Raw genomic sequence first — 16137 nt, 5'->3', positions numbered from 1 at the left:
ATAAAAAAAAGAAACAAATCTTTACAGGGTAAAACAATTGTCCCACAATATATGGGTATTCAGACATTTAGTCAGTATTGTGGACATAAATTTGAGGAACCCTCGGGGATGTGATGAGGAGTTGATTCAGTAAACCAAGTATACATAGCAGGTTGCCCTCCCTAATGTGGTCTAAAGAGATCAGAAAGGGAGTCCCTCCCACAAATGAAGGGGTTCCTGCTGCCTGAGTGCTTTAAGCTAGGTTTTCAATCATTTTCTTCTTCTTCAGAATTGAACTAAATGTCCATTTTTGCGGTCTTTACAATCCAACTTTCAGGTTGGTATTTATGCCTTATATTTTCCTGATTTTCAGGATCGAGCTCCACAATTGGCTCCAGGGTATCCAGCTCGCTGACTGTAGATCTTGGGTCTCCACAGCCTTCATAACTGCCTTATAGTGTACCCACGTCTCCTCTCTCTCCCTTTGTTTTACTATAGAGCCCCTGCTAACACTCATACCTGAATATCTGAGAAACAAGAGACTATATGTTGCCAGACAAGCATGGTCTCCAAAGCAGGACAGAGACTATGAGTTGGGAGTAGGGATGAACACATCCTGGAGATGAAGTCAGCTAGCCAAACCAGGGCCCTAGAGAGGCAATAACAAGTACCTAAGGACAATTCCCCAAAATCTACAAAGCTTAATGCAATCAATTCTTTCCTTCTGAAGGGTACTCAGGATAATTAAAATGTCAGGCTGCTTTGGTTTTTAATTGGGATATCAGTTTAGCTTTATTTTCTCACACAAATCATGAAATGTTGATGGAATTTATGTGATCTCTGCTAGAGAAAGGGGGAGGGATCATCCTTTAATAAATGCTGTCTTGTAAACATGAACACTTCAAAATATGGGCTCTGTTGGGGTCAGTTGCATCTCTGACTATCTAACCTTTGAGTCATTAGCTCATCAGAAAATTTGCATAAATTATTTTGCAGTGCAGCCCTTCCCTGAGCTACACTTTAACATTAAATCCTCCATTTTTATCCAAATTCAATATAAGAAATGTCCCCATAAAGATCATCCTAGGGATAGCTACATCACCCCACATACACCCCCATATGCAGAAGGTTCAGAGAGCATAGCAGAAGAGGGGGAAATTATTACGAAAGCCAAAGGTCAGAAAGGACTGGAGGGGAACAGAGTCTTCTGCACATGACAGAGCCATTGCAGTCATGAACCCACGGCAGCAGCTGTGGTTGCCTGTGGTCGCTCGTGGTCAAGCCAGTCAACATGGGGAGGGGCATTGACAAGGCTTCACCACTGATTGAGGAGCTGTGGATGGCTGATGGCTTTGAAGGGAGGGAAAGTCAGGTTTCTTCAAGGATGTGGCCCCCAGGAAACTAATCCAATGCTTAAGTGTATGGGAAGCACAAGCTGGACTGGACAGGTTATTTTAAAAGAGGAGGGGCACACAAAGTTGAGGAAGTGGATAGAAGGGAGTGAATTCTGGAGAAGTTAGGACAAGGAGTGGGAGGGTGAATCGGATCAAAATACAGGGAGGCGATTTGAATGAGAATGCCCTCATTTGAAAGCTTTGTCACCAGAGTGGAACAGTTTGAAAGGATTAGAAAGATTAGGAGGTGTTGACTTGTTGGAGTCTGTGTGTCATTGGGGTTGGGCTTTGAGGTTTGAAAAGCCCATTCCTAGCTGTGGGGGAGGGTGTCCACCTGACCGTCTTCCTGCTGCCTGTGGATTGCAAAGCTCGAAGTTGCTGCTCCAGTGCTTTCCACCATGATGACCAGAGTGAGCCCCCTGAAGCTGGAAGCAAGCCCCTAATTAAATGCTTTCTTTAGAAGAGTTGCCTTGGCCACAGTGCCTCTTCATAGCAATAGAACAGCAACAAAGACATACATTGTATAAAATTCTCAAAGAAGTAATAAAAATATTATGGTTTTTTTTTTATAAATAAAAGATTATGCTGGGCGATGGTGGCGCACGGCTTTAATCCCAGCACTTGGGAGGCAGAGGCAGGTGGATCTCTGTGAGTTCGAGACCAGCCTGGTCTACAAGAGCTAGTTCCAGGACAGGCTCCAAAACTACAGAGAAACCCTGTCTCGAAAAATAAAAAAATTAAAAAAAAAAAAGATTATGCCAAGAGCTATAGAGAGATGGTTCAGCAGTTAAGAGTGCTCTTAACTTAACTTAAGATACTCTTCTAGGGGTCCTAAGCTCAGTTCCCAGCATCCATGTTGGATAACTCACAAACACCTGCAACTCCAGCACCAGGGGATCTGACATCCTCTTCTAGCCTCAACAGATTCACATGTGCACACACACACACACACACACACACACACACACACGTGCACACACATACATAATTTTAAAATGTTTAACGTATGAAAGTCTTTTTTAGTCAGGCGGTGGTGGCACACACCTTTAATCCCAGCACTCAGGAGGCAAAAGCAGACAGATCTCTGTGAGTTCGAGGCCATCCTGGTCTACAAGAGCTAGTTCCAGAATAGCTAGAACTGTTTGTTACACAAAGAAACCTTGTCTCAAAAAAAAAAAACAAACAAAAAAAAGTCTTTAAAAAAACATTCTAGCCTTATATGTGAACTTGAAACTGATCTCTATGTTGTTGGGCACCTTTAAAGGAAGTTATACTTTATAACAGAAAAGAGTTTGTCCTTCCCAGCCCACAAATCAGTTTATTCCTGCAGCTGCCAGGAGCCACAGTTCCTGTTGCTCTGCCTACCAGGAAGCTCGGCATGAAATTCTGTCTGACTTGCGTCTGTCACCTTCACTTTCAGTTTCTATCATCTGTATTTCTCTTGCATTTCCCTACTTGCCCCAGACAGCACAGGCCTTTTTATCTGTCTTTTCAAAAAAGGAATCATTTGGGGACTTTTCTTTATTAGTCTCCAACTCAGACTTCATTTTGAGAAGAAGACAATAGAAGCATGCCTGAGACAGAGCCTAGCATAGAGCTCAGGCCTTCCTTAGTTACACCTGTCACATGGCTGCTTCCCCCAAAATGGGCTCCCCCCGCTAGCCCTGCTGAATGGCAAGTCTAACCATCTTCCCACAAGCCTCCCCAATCAAGGCACAGCAAAGCGTACACATGGAACCATCATGTTGCTTCACCCTGCTCCCTAGGAAACAGTATTCCCCTCCCCAGTGCACAGTCTAACGGTCATCTGTTCTTGCCTCTCCACAGACTCTGCATCCGGGCTGCTGGCTCCCCTAGGTGAGTGGATAGACTGGGCCCGTGTCCCCCAATGCTGCAGATGCTGGCCATGAAAGGGGAGGAAAGGGAAGAAGCAGTGAAGAATCCAAGCCAATGCCAACCATGCAGCCTGAGATGCATGGCTGGGAAACATGCAGCAGCCGCAGCCTCAATGATGGCAGTTACTGTGGGAGCCATGCAGCCCTGTGCCAGGCGTTTTCAGACAGTTGCTGATCCCCACACCAGTCCTCCACTGCAGTGCGACTCACATTTGCGAGACGTGAAGATCTCCAACCTTGCTTTGCTAAAAAGGTGTGACCTGCTCAAACAAAATCTACTTACATACAAGGGACACTTAATCTGATGTCTTTATGGGACCCTGGGGGTAGCAAATGGTACCATTAATACCAGTCAATCTGCTAGCAACAGCCACTAAAGTGCTGATGGAGCTGGCAAAAGTGGCACTACCCATCCCAGCTATGTTTCCTCTTGGGCTCTGTTCATATGATTTTGTGAGCAAGAACATTCCTTTTAAAAGCCCCAGCTGACACATACACACACGCACGCACACACACACACACACACACACACACACACGCACGCACGCGCACACACACACACACACACACACACACACGCACGCACGCACGCACACCTATCCTCCGCCTTTTCTCTGCTGGAGGCTTGGGAAATGTGAATGCCAGGGCTGAGAAAGGGAGTTTTGCTCACAAGCAAGTGGAGGTGAGGAGCATCGATGTGGACCCTGATCTAGAAAGATCATCTTCATAGTAAACAGAAGGGCTATAGCATCTGCCCCTAAGTCACCCATTTCGAATCTCCCTAGACCTTTCAGGACCAGAGACCAGCCTTCCTACTCCCTCCTGGGTGTGCCTGTGGAGTGTCCCTCACAAAATGCAGGCCCTTCTGTTGTTGTTTTTGGAAAACAAATGCTTCCTTCCAAGATCCCCCCTCCCAGTTAATATCTGTGCTCAGGACTCTGAGTCCCTGAACACATCACACTGGATCTGTGCAGGTTTGCGATCTCAACTTCATGACTTCCTCCACATCTTTCTAGTCCCTCTGGACCTTACTGGGTTATGATCCAAGCCATCGCCGACCCAGAAGTTGCTCAACTGATCCTAAACCGTGCCTCACGTTCCCACCACCTACAGGCCGTGACTCTCTGCTAGTGTGGATTATTCCCATTTTAGTCACTTTTCCAAACCCAGTTATCAAAAGAGTAGTGCTCCTCCACAGACAGCCATGTTTCATCCTCCCTAATGCACAACCCTCCCTCACTGCAGGAAGTGGGTTTAATCTACCTCCAGTCCTGGGATCAGAGTCTCTGATTAATTTTTGCAAACACATGTATCCTACCCAGCACAAGTTATAGCCTTCTCTCTGCTTATACGACCCCCTGTGAGGCCAACTACAAGGCCCCCAGAATGCTATGAATATGGAGAACAGCAGGGGCCATGTGGCTGAGCACACAGAAGGATGCCAGAACCTTCCACCTGTGTGGAGTCTGGGACCCAGAACTACTGGGTTAGGGAAAGTGTTTTTCTGGTCCCTGCACAGCCTGAAGGAGTGGTCACAGCCTCACTCAGACCCCCAACCCCCAACTTTCCAGGCAGAGACGTGTTCTGCAGATTGCCTACAATGTACTCAGCCTCCGATGGCTGCCTTCTGTTTGGGTAGGTGTATGCTTCCTGCTGCCCTGACCCTGTCCACAGCTCCCAAGGACCTGGGCTGCTCTGTGGCCTCAGGGCTCTCTGAAGACTTCATACACCAGGAGCTGCATCCATGCTGACTGAACATCAGATCAGGAAGGAAGCTGACTGGGGTATGCCAGGAATTGAGAACACTCAGAAAAATAGTTCAAGAAATGAACTTAACAACAAACTCTTCCATTTCCACACCACCCATTAAGAGCCAAGTTCTTAAAATCACCTGCTAAGAAATGACAGTGGGTAAGATTATGTCTGAATCATAGGCAGGGAAACAGAGGCCCTGAAGAAGAAGCAACACTCTCAAATCGGACAATAAATGAGTAGAACACCCAGGCTCCATGCCTGTTCTTGGGACTTACCTAACATAACGCCTAATGCCTTGTGCTGTCAACGTGGAAAGGGAAGAAGCCCCAAGATGAATGCTTAGAAAATGGCTCATCCAGCTCAACTCATTACAAACTCAAGCCCTAACTGTACAGCACATGATGATTCCAAATGGCTAATGTATGGGAGCTGCAGCTCAGGACACAGGCTTGTCACTGATGAAGAGCTCTGCTACAAAGCTGGGGATGGACAAAGCAGAGACAAGGGATAGCAAGCAAGGTGAGCAGGAGGCTGCCTGGGCATGAGGAGTCAGAGAGGGCAGCAACACAAGCGGTGCGGAGAAGTGGTTGATGACGCAAAGAACAGAGAAAGAGAGAGCAAGGTGGATGGTGGATGGAAGGTGTGAAGGAGAAGAGAGACTGGGAGGAGAGCCAAGAAAGCCAAGCGGTGTGCTGGGGATGCAGATGACGGCATACAGTTCTCCAACACTTTAGGTTCTCTGCTACAAGGCTTGCCACGATGGACTCTCCTGCCACTCAAGAATGGATACTAGAGACTTGCTCACCTTCTTCCCAAAGACCAGATAGCAGAGATGGAAATAGAGACCATGGCACAGGTAGAATGGGGTGAAAACAGTATCTGCTATTCAAACGAACCAAAGAAAAAGGACAAGAACATATTGGAGAAAGCGAAAGAGAGGAGAAGGGGGTTGGGCGAGTTAGGATCCTACCAGGAAGACTAAAAGATTGAAACATGGGTTGTATTGCTAAGAGACCAGGCAGACATTGGCTGGGAAGTGTGGCATCCCAGAACAGAGGTGGCACATGGATTCGTAATAATAGGATTAGAAATAAGCAAACTAAACCAGAGGATCAAGAACGCAGCCATATGGGAAAACCATCAGTGTAAGAAACTGGGCACAGAAGTACACAACTATCGTCCTAGTACTTAGGCAGTTGAGACAGGAGGCCTGCAAGACTGAGGCCAGCCTGGACTACACAGAAAGACTCTCAGTGCTCCAAATAAGTATATAAATAAAAATAAACAAGTAATAAAATAATCAAACACATGACTCCTCCAAATTTATGTTTTATCAAAAAAACCTTATAGGTGATCCTCATCTCCACGTTTGCTTATTATTTGATTGACATTTGTTACTCCAGTTTAATAAATCATAAGAACAAAATGTACAGATTCTATCCTTATCTTTGGAGAATTCCTAAAGTCTCAGACTCATGCTAGCATTCAATGCATGATTTTTGACAGGCAGGAGACCTGTCGGCAGTGAAGACTGTGCACAGCTATTATATTGTTAGCACAGTTAACAATGTAAGTTGGTGTTCATCACTCTAAGGATATTGCCAATACTGAGGATGAGATGGGGAGGCAGGGATGGCAGCACCAAGAGGCAGTAGATGCAGGGGTTCTGCTCCTGACCTGGAGGTAGAAATGGTTGTTAGAGTGAGAATCAGGATCTGTGCAAAGGTAAGTCACTACCTGTGAAACAACACCGTGGGAGGCAGAGACAGCAACAAACGGGAGGTCTTACTCATAGAGCACCACTCAGGGTTAACACAACCACCGCCTATGCCAGTACGTCAGCCCCACTCCTTTCCCTAAAACGCGTGAGGAAAAAGAACGGAAAGTTTGGGAACAAATAATTCTCTTCTCTGGGGAGCTGTGTTTGCTGAATTTTGTTGTACAAAGAGACATGAGGAGAGGTGGAGAATTCACTGGGGAGATTTTTAAATTGTGCATACGCTGTTCTAATTGAAAACTCCCTCCCACACCATCTACGCTGTGAGGCACCCAGCCCACACAGCACAACCTCCAGGGAATGACTTTTCCACAGCACTGGTTCCCGAGCCTCATTCCATACCAACCGAGCAAACTGCGATCTCCAGGTGAGACACTGGCACCGAGCTTGTGAGAACATCGCCTACATGGTTCCAGTCTCCTCACATGTGAAGAACCTCCTAACTTCTGGAAGAGCAAAAGCCACCACTCCGGCCACAATAGTATGCCCATAGCGTCTTTGGTGCTGTTTTCTCCCCACATCCCTGGCTTAGCACAGCTTGTGGCCTGATCCCATTGCCAGGTTCAACACAGAGAAATGCCTGATGGGTCTAGAACTTCAGGAGCAACAGAAAAGGAGGTGCCACAGAAAAAATAAATAAAGATGAGATGTTTGGCTTTCCAGACAGCATGGAAGTCTGACAGACAGACAGGCAGACAGACAGAGGGACACCAGCTCTTCTCTGTCCCACCCACCTCCTGGCCACATATTTAGGATCCCTGGGGAGACAAGTTTGCCTTCAACTCCATGAAAGCCACATCCACATGGCCCAGTTCCCAAAGCATCCGCAAGCATCCAGCCCTCAGGAGGCCCCGAATCCAGGAGAAACAAGTGCATACTTTCTTGGTGGGGACTTTGATCTTCAAGAATTCTGCTTCCCTGGCCAGCACCTGCCATGGGGCGTGGATCCGGACAAAGACAGATCCCTGGCTTTTGCTCTGCAAGATACAAAGGGAAAAGAAATAGAAACACTTGTAAGAATACAGCGAAAATTCTCAGTTCCCAGCTCTAGAAGCCCAGAGTTCCTGTTCCTTCAGTTTGGGACTTTTGTCTCTTTTAAATGTCCTTTGGAGCCAATGTTACACACTCGTACCCAATATATCTATTCTGTTCCAGATATGCTCTGGTCCCAAAGTGTCTGTGTTCCCAAAGTATAGTCCACAGAGGCTGGTGGCTTCATGGGGGAAATAAAATAATTTTATAAACAGATTTGAAAATTATACAATTATGATTTCCATAGAAACTGCACTAATGCATTAACAGTTGGTCGGTGGGGATTCAAGGCACCAATTTCTTGGCTTGTCTCCAGCCACAGGCTTTATTGCTCACTGATGAAATCTGTGCTCCTCCTCTATGATTGTGCTGGATGCTTGTGTCAGATCACAAGTGACCACGTAACCTAAGGGCAAGTGACAGAGACCACAGTGCTTTAAATGCCCCACTCAAAATAATATCAACCCATCAACCCTATGCGAGGTCCAGTGTGAGCACAATGTGCGTCTGCATCCCAGGACAAGCAATCACACTGCCCATGGATATCACTCAAAGGAACGGACGTGCAGTGATGAACACCGGAGAAAGAGGCTAAGTCAGCCACCTGCTCGGCCGTGGTCGCCATGTCTGAAATAAATACTTGTCAGATTGTCCCAGAGACTCACCCTCATCTTTGAATAAAAGTAAATTCTAACAGATTTTGTCACCAAAGAATGAAAGAGGATGAAAACTGAGTAGTAAAACCTGGCAAAGAAGCCACTATTTGTGATACCTTTAAAGTAAATTAAAGAGAAATAGTCACGAATACTTTGTGCAGAGAGAAAATGAACATGTTGGTTGTGGATTTCTTCACCAAATGACTATTGGAAACTACATGGAACCTTTGTACCACGGTGGGAAGAAGCAGACGAGGCAGCAGATGTACCGTCTGTATTGGGATAAAGCCATTGAGGTAGATTAAGACCCAGGCTCTAGCCCTTCTCTCCAGAAATGCTGGTTGGGAACAGCTTCCATTCGCTCCTGGATACCCATGCCCTAGAGGAGAGGAGGGTTTTCCTGACCAAACACACTTTGTGAGGCAAGGAACGCGGGGTCACGCTGAGAAGACAGGGACTCCATGTGCAGTCTGCATATGCGGGTGTCCAGTGAAATTCATTCCCCAGGTTCATTTACAGGGAACCGTGCTCTATAATCTTGGTTTAGGGGTAAAGATAACAGTGAAAGCCATGAATCCATAGCCTTGACGGTGACTTTCCAGTGTGCCAGGGAGACCAGCAGCCCTGTGCAAGGGGCTGCTTCCCTCTCGGACTATGAAGATGTTCACACATCTCTGAAATGAAGACAGATATTTTAGAGCTCTCATGATACAAAGGAAGAATACGTATTCTTACATGATGACTCTCACACACACACACACACACACACAAACACACACACACACACACTCCTTCCGTAATTCAGGCTTCCAGAACCTAATACTTCAGGAATGAAAGGTCCCCAGCGTTGAGACAGAAGAATGAGGAATACTCCAGAAAGACAGGTGTGATGATTGTCTCTATTTAATAGTCATGGAAACCAAGCAAGGAAGACTCAAGTGATTTATTTACCCAATGTTATGAAAAGAACTAAATATGATAAAAATAATTTTCAAAACCCAGAAGTGTTTGCTCTCCTTGATGGTTTTTCTCCACTCAGTGGAGAGAGAGACAAGCATTGCTATTGACTGAAACCACCTACCAATCACTACACGATCAAATCAGAAGGCGCCAAAGGAATCTAGTGACCGCCCTCTGATGGACACTCCGCCCCCCCCCCATTGGCTCCCATGTGCAGCGCAGTTCGGACACAGCTATGGGAGTGTCCTTTGGTAAAAAGCTCCCAAGTTTCCACTTCCTGCCTCTGGTTGGAATAGCCAGGGTGACGAGACAGTACCATCGATCACTTGCTGCTATTTCTAACGGTAACTTGAGCTTTTGCTCAGTGAAATTCAACAATAAGAAAAGGAACCATCTGCAAGGTGGCCCTCTGTAGCCTCAGCTCTCTTTTGTGGCCCCGGAAAAGATGTTGTCGATGAAAGGTGACAAGCAGCATCATCCCTCACGCTTAGATGAAATCAAGACATCATTAATTTTAATATCCTATGCTTTGTCTTTATTTCTGAATTGAGACAAATGTCTTTTTAACTTTATTGAGACATTGTGTCTTGGGCTCGTGCCAAATGTCCACTAAGTGGGTACAGATGTTTAAAGTTTAAGAAAGGGTTGGGGGAGCAAAGGCCAAATTCCACGGCAGTGGTGGCAGACTGTTAGCTGTCCCCAGACAGCCATCCTCATTTTCTTCATTTTTCACCGAGCAGATGGTCCTCTAGGATCAAGACTATATGTCCTTTGCAGCGAGGCGTTCCCAGAATTTGGGTAATTGCTGGCCAACATGATGAATGTGTTACGAAGCAGCTTCCAGCAACCTTCTTCAAAGACAATAGGTACCTTTGACTCTTCATCTTCTTCCCTCTCCGTCTCTGTTGCCTGGATACGGCCTTATAACTAAGACCTTGAGGTCAAAGTCCAGACCAGCAACATCAAAAAAATTAAAAGAGAATCTGGGTCTAGGGCTGTCCCCTGCATCTTTATGGGAAAGACAAAATGTTTGGCCATTATGATTTTAGACGCTCTGCCCATGACAGCCCAATCTTACACCAACCGAGGCAAGACTGTTTCTCACTAGGGATGCTAATTTTCTGCAGCAAAGTATTCTGCCTTTCCATTGTCTGTAAAATTAAAAATTTGGGATAAAGTATCTTCTAGTGTGTCTTGTAAAATGTTCCATGAACATCAGTTTTACCAGGCTCCACTCATACAGCAAGCCTGCTTCTTAGCTGCAGGGACTGTATCCACTTCTTTTATATTCCTCAGGCCCTTAGCACAGCATTGCACAAAATAGTGAGTTGCCGATGAGGGAAAACTGGTTTCTGTTAGATTAAAATTGTGAATCAGAAATCCTGTTTCTGTTGGGCTTTGTACTTTAAAAATTATCTACAGGGTTTTTAAGATACCCCTTGTGCCACAAAGGAACTTACCGACTCAAGCTAGACAGTATCTGCCGAATTTGAGAGAAGGGTTCGAACACACTACTTTCAGATCCTCACATGAAATTTAACATAAAGATAAGACATTCCCCATCTTACCCATCCCTAAAAGATTTTATACCTAAATGTTTTGTCTGGAGGATCTCCCAAATCCAGCCAGACAGTTAGCATTAAAGTTCCTGTCAAATGCACTGAAACACAGAATGCAGTTGTCAGCAGAGGAGAGAGACAGTGTAAGAAGCCCTGGGCGATAAATCTTCCCACCAAAGGTTATCAGTCTCTTTGAACTCTTGTGAGTTAGCTCCCCAAATGTGTTCACAACTAAGCACAAAACAAAGAGCTGGATTCACAAAGTAGGCAAGGAAAACGCACTTTTCCACACTGTGGGATGTGGACCCCACACTGTGTGGCATGACTGGATGTGGGGTAGCTTGACTGAGAACAGGAGTTATAAAAAAAAAAAAATGTGTGCAACAGTAAAAAGTTTCTGAATGCACAATGGCCAAAAATTAATTCAAAATTAAGCAGGTAATAAGACTGAAGTGTTTCTGGCAATATTCACCTGAGATGTACCATGGAAGTTCACCAAAGCCTTGGCTCCAAGCACATAGCGTGTGCACTTTGGCCATATGTCACCACGCAGTGCCAACGGGTGCTTCTGAAGTCACTTCACTGGGACTGGAGACTCCTGTTTGGCTGCTGGGTTGGTTGGTTGGTTGGTTGGTTGGCTTGATTTGGTTTGTGGGAAGAAGTGTTTTCTCTCTATATACACAATTTTCTGTTTTTACATAAACAGAACGGTTTCATCATGAAAAAACAAAGCACTTTAATATTGCACTCAGCCTATAAAGAATTAAATTAGTACATCTATAGATTGAACTGTGTTAGTATGTATAATTTTAAAAATGGCTGAGTGAGCTTCATTTACAAACCATTAAATGAATTTTGACTTTGGATCAAGACAGAGTTTCCAGTAATTCTTAAAATGATCTTAAATTTACTTCTGTTATTTTATACCACATATTTATATGAAGTAAAGTTCTCAACATCAATGACTATAAAACCAAAATACTGAAAAATGTTGAAGATATTTTTCTGTGCCCTTCAGTATCAAATATGCACCTGAGATTTAATATTTTATGTAAAATGAACAATCATATTCATCTCATTAGTATGTAAAATTGCTTTTGTCTTTAATGAATGGTAAAACTAGATAGAAAGATAGATAGATAGATGATAGATAGATAGATAGATAGATAGATAGATAGATAGATAGATAGATAGATAGATCAACAGACTTTTAAAATAAATATGTGAAATACATGTGTATTTGAGATCACTAAGATCACATAAAAATGAGTAAAAAGTGGTCACTGGTGAAGAAAGTTAAAGGAGTCCTAATCTAAGGTACCAGGCTTCCTCCTCCTCCCCTACTCTACCACACAGCCCTATTCATTGATGTCCAACTGTTCCACCCAACTTCCACCTCGGAGCTTCACCATCCAGCCATCTTCCCATCTCAGAAGTTTCTTCTGCTCAATCTTCTCACCTCTGAGTTATCCTGTCTCTCAGGCCCAGTCAACTCCTACGTGGGGCTCAGCTTGAGCACCTCTGCCCCAGGAGCTGTTCCTGTGTCCCTGGGTTACATTGGGTCTCTCGCTTTGACCTGTATAACTCACCCTTCATAGTTCCGCACTCACCCCTGCAGTCATCACAGTGTTAAGTGCTGCCCTTCGGTCTAGAACAACAGCTTCATGGAGACAAAGAACACACCGTATTGATTGTTCTTTTCTCAAAGCCACCATAGTGCCTGGCATATAGCAAATGTTCTTCAAATATTTTCTTTGGTTTCAATATCCATAAATATAGACTGTCGTATTTTAGTCCTGTGACTACTCTCGAAAACAGGAAACAACAGCCCACAAAGTAATTGGTGTCTTTTGGCCAACACAGTACAAATCTAATTGTTTGGGCGAAATAATTCAATTGCCCTTACATGTCTTTCCTGAATGTTTCTCTTATGTCAGGAACTAGTCATTCAAGCTTCCACCTGCTCTTGGGACTTGTAAGAACCCTGGGGGGCTTTTCCATTTCTGAGAACCTCTGGTGCCCATTGCATATGTAGATCTCCGTCCCTTCTCCTAGAAGCACTGGCAAATACCCCAGTACTCATGAAACCCAACCTAAACTAAACTTAAATTGTATATATTTGGGAGCATACTGCTTCATGAGCTAATAAGTACATTATAGCATTAAGTAGAAGAATCAGGGATAGCCTAAGAAATAAAAGAGCCTCATAATGTACAAGTTTGGGGTATGCTTACATGTCAAACCTTAGATGGTCATGGTGCTATTGAACACAGCCATGCTGCTAGCTCCTGGACCCAGAAGCCTGCTATTGAAACATAAACACAGATTGCAGCAGAGAGAATCCATGTGGCCACAGAACTCTGGAGTCAGAGAGACCTCCAAAGATCCCTGACAAACATTCTCTCAGGAGCAACTGAAGACATTAAGCCCCATAAGCTGAATTGGTTGGGTTTAGATACAGCTAGGTAGGAGCAGAATCAGGGTAGAATCTCATGTTACCTGGCACTGGGGTCTTTCCACATTACCCATCAGCTCAGGCCACCCTGAACCCTTCCCTGTAAGATATCAGTCACCGAAGGTACAAGAACAGGGTTTAAAACTAAGGTAGACATGCCCCCCACCCCGGCCACCTCTCTCCAGCTTCCTGGACGCTTTTGCAGACTCCTGGTGAGAATATACAGATTGTTTATGTCTTCTTGTTGTTATCCAAAGATTGCATGTGGCTTCCCAAGACCACGTCCCCCCTCTAGAGAGACAAGAGCGAATGGGATGCAGCTCCAGCCAAACACTGGAAACTGATACTCCATGAGACTCCTTCCCCACAGTCCTGCCAAACCAGCCCAGTGCTGACCCCAGAGGCTTCCGCGTACTCTGGTCCCAGGCCCTTCTGTGAGCCGAGAACATCAGCTGCAGTACATCACGACCCACGAACGGGGCTGCCAGAGGATGGGCGGGGAGAGGAACGTGGAGGCAACGAAGGGGGACAGGGTGGGTCAGGCTCTCGTAGACTCCGCTAAGATCACCAACCCAGGTGAACTGGGATCAGCAGGAACCAAAGGTCCATGGTTCCACGGTGAGGATGAGAGAATCCTCAGGGACCAAATTTAGAAGTGGAATATAAACTGGGACAACTCATTTCCAACACTAGAGCAAGATCCATTTAAGACACTCTCCACACCAATTGGTGGTGGCGCACACCTTTAATCCCAGCTCTGGGGTGGGGGGGAGCAGATCTCTGTGAGTTTGAGGCCAGCGTGGGCTACAGAGCTAGTTCCAGGACTGGCTCCATAGCTACTAAGAAACCCTGTCTCAAAAGAACAAAAACAAAAACAAAATCAAACAAACAAAAAAGGACACTCTGCGCAAGAGGTCCCCATCATCTAACCCTGTTCTTGCCATAACCAACTCCATTGTAGTTCTCACGAACTTTCAGCCTAGCAATGAGGACCTCCCAGAGACACTATGATTGACATTAAGCAAGGGAAGAATTACATAACTAGATAAGTAAAGACGAGACCTTGCTCTCCTGTGAGTTTCTGGGTGACAACCAGGGACATCTCTCCAACTCTGACTTTTTGCAGGCCTAGGTAAGGAAGGTCAGTGATCATCAAAAGCAGAAGGCAGATCCAAATGCCCACCAAACCCTGCCTCAAACCCATAAAAGACCAGCAGCATTTCCTTTGTTATGCAAAAGTCTTTACCTAGTCCCCAAATTAAGTCTGAAGGCAACAGGGAGAGACCTAAGGATCTGAAATCTGAATCACTTTTGTTCTATTTCTGGGCACCTAAAGGGGCAGGAACTCAGAAGTGACCTCAACTTGTCACAGAGTCTCCACTCTGGAGGACTTATCAGTGCGCTCCAGAGAGAAATCCCTACTCAAAGCCCTGTAGAAGACAAAAGGTTGAGGGACCCTGTAGGGCAGATGTCAGAGCCTCTACCATACCAAGGGCTTCAACCCTGGGGACCAGGTGGCAGAGCCTCTACCATGCCAAGAGTTGCATTATGTTTCATAAAGTACACATCTGGAAGAAGTGAGGGATAGTTATCATCATGTAGAAACAGCTCATGGGAAGGCTGGGAGGGAAGGCTCATGGTACTACTAGGACCTGAGGATTGGGTCCTATCTCTGCCACTCATCAGCTACATCATTTTTGACAAGTTTCCATGGTTGAAATTAAGACGCGATGTTTGAATAATTGTAATATAAAAATGCCATGTGACTATAAAAAGGAAGCCAGTAAAGGCAGATGTAGAATTGTTAGCGATAGATACGTTCCTTATTTGGCGATTGTTTCCAAGGTGTGTGAATTTATCAGAACACAACCTATTACATTTGAGCAGTTAGCAATATGCCAGTTGTAACTCAAGAGAGCTAAGAGGAAACAATACACAAAAAGTAAAATAATGCCATAAACTCCTTATTTGTTTTAAAAATAATTTTATTAAAATGTTACATTCTTTTCTCTTAAAAAATTAAACCAGCAAAGATAGAGCCACCCAGTTTTTGACAAAGATAGCAAAAACATACGGTGGGGGAAAAAGATAGGCTACTCAAAAAATAGTGCTGACGAAACTGGATATCCACCTGCAGAAGAATGAAATTAGATCCATATCTTTCACTGTGTACAAAAATCAATTCAAAGTGGATCAAAGAACTGAGTTCTAAAATCTGAGATGGACACTGGCAGAGGAAGTAGAGGCACTTCAAGATGCTGGGGTGGGCAAGAGCTTCCTAAACTCCAACTGCACAGGGTTATTCTGAAGAATCAACACACATGGGGGAGGGGCTACAGGCAATGGACAGTCATAGAGAAAAAGAAACTAACAGCAGAGGAAGTCTTTACCCACTGAACTTCAGATAGGAGTTAGTATCCAGAATTTGCAAAGAACTGCAAAAATTCAACATGAAGGAAACAAAACTGCCCATCAACAAATGAGCTAATAAAATGAACAGATGGGTCTCAAGAAAAGAAGCATAAGTGGTTAATAACTACCTTAAAAAAATCAACACAAGGATGTCCACTCTCTCCATACCTCTTCAATATAGTGCTTGAAGTTCTAGCAATAGCAATAAGACAACATAAGGGGATCAAGGGGATTCGTATTGGAAAGGAAGAAGTTAAGCTTTC

At 44.8% G+C, this 16137-nt stretch overlaps 1 protein-coding gene across 2 annotated transcripts in view; it reads right to left on the bottom strand.

The window, feature by feature from the left end:
- Ano2 (anoctamin 2) overlaps positions 1 to 16137 on the bottom strand; it is a 353619-nt gene that overhangs the window by 280259 nt on the left and 57223 nt on the right. For both annotated transcript variants that reach the window (XM_005365256.3, XM_013352922.2), the window contains exon 3: positions 7679 to 7777. In XM_005365256.3, the coding sequence (XP_005365313.1) occupies positions 7679 to 7777 (99 nt within the window). The remainder of the gene's footprint in view (positions 1 to 7678; positions 7778 to 16137) is intronic.

The sequence above is a fragment of the Microtus ochrogaster genome, unplaced genomic scaffold (assembly GCF_000317375.1).
Source record: "Microtus ochrogaster isolate Prairie Vole_2 unplaced genomic scaffold, MicOch1.0 UNK1, whole genome shotgun sequence".
NCBI lineage: Eukaryota > Metazoa > Chordata > Mammalia > Rodentia > Cricetidae > Microtus > Microtus ochrogaster.
The sequence above is the reverse complement of the archived record's forward strand: the minus strand, read 5'-3'. Positions and strand labels throughout refer to the sequence as shown.